At 54.0% G+C, this 2,900-nt stretch overlaps 1 protein-coding gene across 1 annotated transcript in view; it reads left to right on the plus strand.

The window, feature by feature from the left end:
- Window positions 1-619: 619 nt before the first annotated feature.
- Window positions 620-2,900, plus strand: part of HSPG2 (heparan sulfate proteoglycan 2) — a gene marked incomplete at its 5' end in the record, with an annotated part of 68,374 nt that continues 66,093 nt past the window's right edge. The window contains 2 exons of the mRNA XM_072426714.1: window positions 620-866; window positions 2,074-2,166. Of these exons, the coding sequence (XP_072282815.1) occupies window positions 620-866; window positions 2,074-2,166 (340 nt within the window). The remainder of the gene's footprint in view (window positions 867-2,073; window positions 2,167-2,900) is intronic.

The raw sequence follows: 2,900 nt of genomic DNA on the forward strand, positions 1-2,900 counted from the left end.
GGGAGTGGGGTCATGTGATGGGTGGGGAAGGCCCGGCAGGGTCCCCCTGCTACTGATGACCGGTCCTCTTTAAGCTGCAGAATATTAATCTGGGTCCCGGTGGGCATTGTGCCATGGTGGCATGGAGGAGTTGCAGGGAGGGCTGCGTTCCCCTGTGGCTCCGGGGGGCCCCCGGTTCTCATTCACGTTGGCCGGAGCTGATTAAACACCTTTTATGTTGGCTGTAAATCCCTTTGTTGGCCCTTCGATCGCCCTGAAATCACAAAGCACCCAAAGTGCTGCAGCGACACATTCCACTGTTCATGCGGTCTGATGAGCCCGGGAGGGGGAGGGGGGATGGGGGTCAGGGGGGGGATGGTGCCCAGGGGGGGTCATTGGGCAGGGTGGGGGGTGGTGGTGCTCAGGGTGAGGGGTCATTGGGCAGGGTGGCTCAGTGCCCAGGGTGGGTGTTGCCGTGCCCGTGGTCTGTAGATTTAGTAATATTGTGTATAATGGGTAAGCTTTCTGCTCCTCTATTTGTATAACCAATCAGATTGTATTCTACTCTCCATGCCACCAATCAGATTGTACAATATAAATCCCCACTCATTGGCTGCTCCTCATCCATGCAGGTTGACCTTTGACATGGGGTTTCTTGGACACGTTTCGGCAATGGGCGGGGCTTATTTACGGGAAGATTTTTGGGAAATGTGGGATTGTCGGTGTTATTAACCCTTTCTTTGCTCTCTGCCTGCAGATTGCTCACAATTCCCAAGTTCTGGACGAGGTGTATTTCCCTGAAAATGATTCGCAGACGGGAGAACGTGGGCGGGGCTATGTAGACCTGTCGGATGATGAAGATTTCATGGGGGATGAGACCTCTGGAGGTGAGACTGTTGGGGTAATGGGCGGGGCTGGAAGAGGACATGCCCTAACACTAAGGGAGGCCCCGGTCATGAGCCCCATGGTTGGGGGCAATGAGGACTAATGGTGGTCAAGGTCCTCCTCCCAACGAAAAGCCAAAGTGTACCCCCCTCCATTGAGCTGGGGGCAGACATTGAAGGCCTTGCCCTTCCTGTACCCCTCCACCCGCTAAAGCTCCCAAGGCGGCCACCTTTACCCCCCCTCAGCCCAGCTCAGACCAGGACCTCCATGGTCACCAACCTTGGTGGGGATCATCGTCCTATTGGTGGGCTGAGAGGATATGCAGTGCAGGTAGGTACCTGAGGGTTGGGTGAAGGCCGATCCAGGTAAGGAGACCACCTGAATTCTGTGTGTGGTTATCCAATCGGCACTCTGTATGGAAGGTTCCCAGTCTGGACCAAACAAACTCCATGTGACCGTGTGACATCTGCACACTCCAGCACTGGCAAAGGACATCCTAAGCGTTTCCTGTGTTTGTCCGGAGCCATCTTAAGGGTCTACGAGGAGGCCAGCCCCACCGATTCCTCTGGAGGCTCCCTGAGAAACAAACCGGCAGCCTCCTTCACACCAGACATTGGTATCGGCCTTCAGGGGCTGTTCATTGGTCTCTGAGTGGTGAGGACGCAGAGCCGCCTCCTTCTGAACCCCATTATATAGCAGATCCCCCCATAATATATGGAGGACCCTGCCGCCATGGGGGTGTTTGGTGGTAACCTTGGGGGGGGCGGGAGTATTTGTGGTGACAGAGGAAGGGAGCGTCTGGCAGGATATACTCTCCCCGGGCCCCGGGAGTCTGAGGTTTATAGAGGACAGCTGTCACATTCCTGGTTCTCAGGTTACCTGGCAGCAGCTGGGTGTCACCTGGAAGCTTCCAATCTGTGGACTCCGACCCCAGGAATGTGCAGAAATACCTCACCTGGGGGCAGGAATGTCACCAACTGCACCTCTACCCAGAATCCTCTGCTTCTCTGAGTGATAGCACGAGGGGAATGGGGGGTCTCTAAGAGTCTCGTGTACCATGTCTGCAGTCTCTGACCATCTCCTGTACTATGTCTGCAGTCTCTGACTGGGTAAAGCTATGTGAGGTTGGTCAGAGCTGTGGGTAAGTACAGATGTTGGTTGGGAGTTGTCCGGGTTTTGTTCTTCTCTGATTTTTGTTTCTCTTTGCAGATGACCATGGCAGCAGTGAAATTGGCAGTGGGACCCCCCCCACAGACGAACAAACACCGGTGACAGTGGCTACAATCACAGCATTCTCTACAGGTAGGTGGTTCCTCCGTGTGGGTGAATGATGGCAGGAAAAGGCCACACAGTCCTTCACACCCAGTTTGGGGCAGTAGGGGGGCGGGGGCAGGGTAGGGTGCCATCCCTCTCCCTCTCAAGGGCCTTCCCCTAGACCCCTCAGCACAGGAAGAGCCCAATAACTCATAAGTGAATTGGTAGTCTGAGAGGTCCAGCTGTGCCCAGTCCGAGTCCAGAGCAGATATAGAGCCGGCCTGGCGGGGTTCCTGGTATGAAGTCTTATACAAACAAGGACAGGGACATTTCATTAGCACCTGCTATTTGGGCCTCGGTGGGGTTATTATTAGACAGTCACATGACCCCACAGCGGGATGGACCTGGGCCCCCGGCCACCAGTACGAGAGACCGCCCTGTACGTCATATGGGTGAAATACATAATACACAAAGCCAATGATCCTAAAATGTATAGAGGGCGGGAGATTCGGGGACTGAGAGGTCACCTTTATCATGAAACTAAGGGCAGGGATAAAGGGGGGGGGGCACTAAATGGGTTATTGGTTGTGGCACACCCCTGTTGGCACTTCTCTGTCCTCTGTAGAATTTTATTGGCCATTCATCTAACAGAAAAGTGTCAAATGTAATATTCAGATCACTGTCCCCAAAGCTGCAATATCAGAAAAACAAAAGACAAACATCTAAAAGCCAATCTGTGACACAACCCTGACTGCTGTGTGGGGACATCAACTACCAGCAGG

The sequence above is a fragment of the Pyxicephalus adspersus genome, chromosome 11 (assembly GCF_032062135.1).
Source record: "Pyxicephalus adspersus chromosome 11, UCB_Pads_2.0, whole genome shotgun sequence".
Taxonomy (NCBI): Eukaryota; Metazoa; Chordata; class Amphibia; order Anura; family Pyxicephalidae; genus Pyxicephalus; species Pyxicephalus adspersus.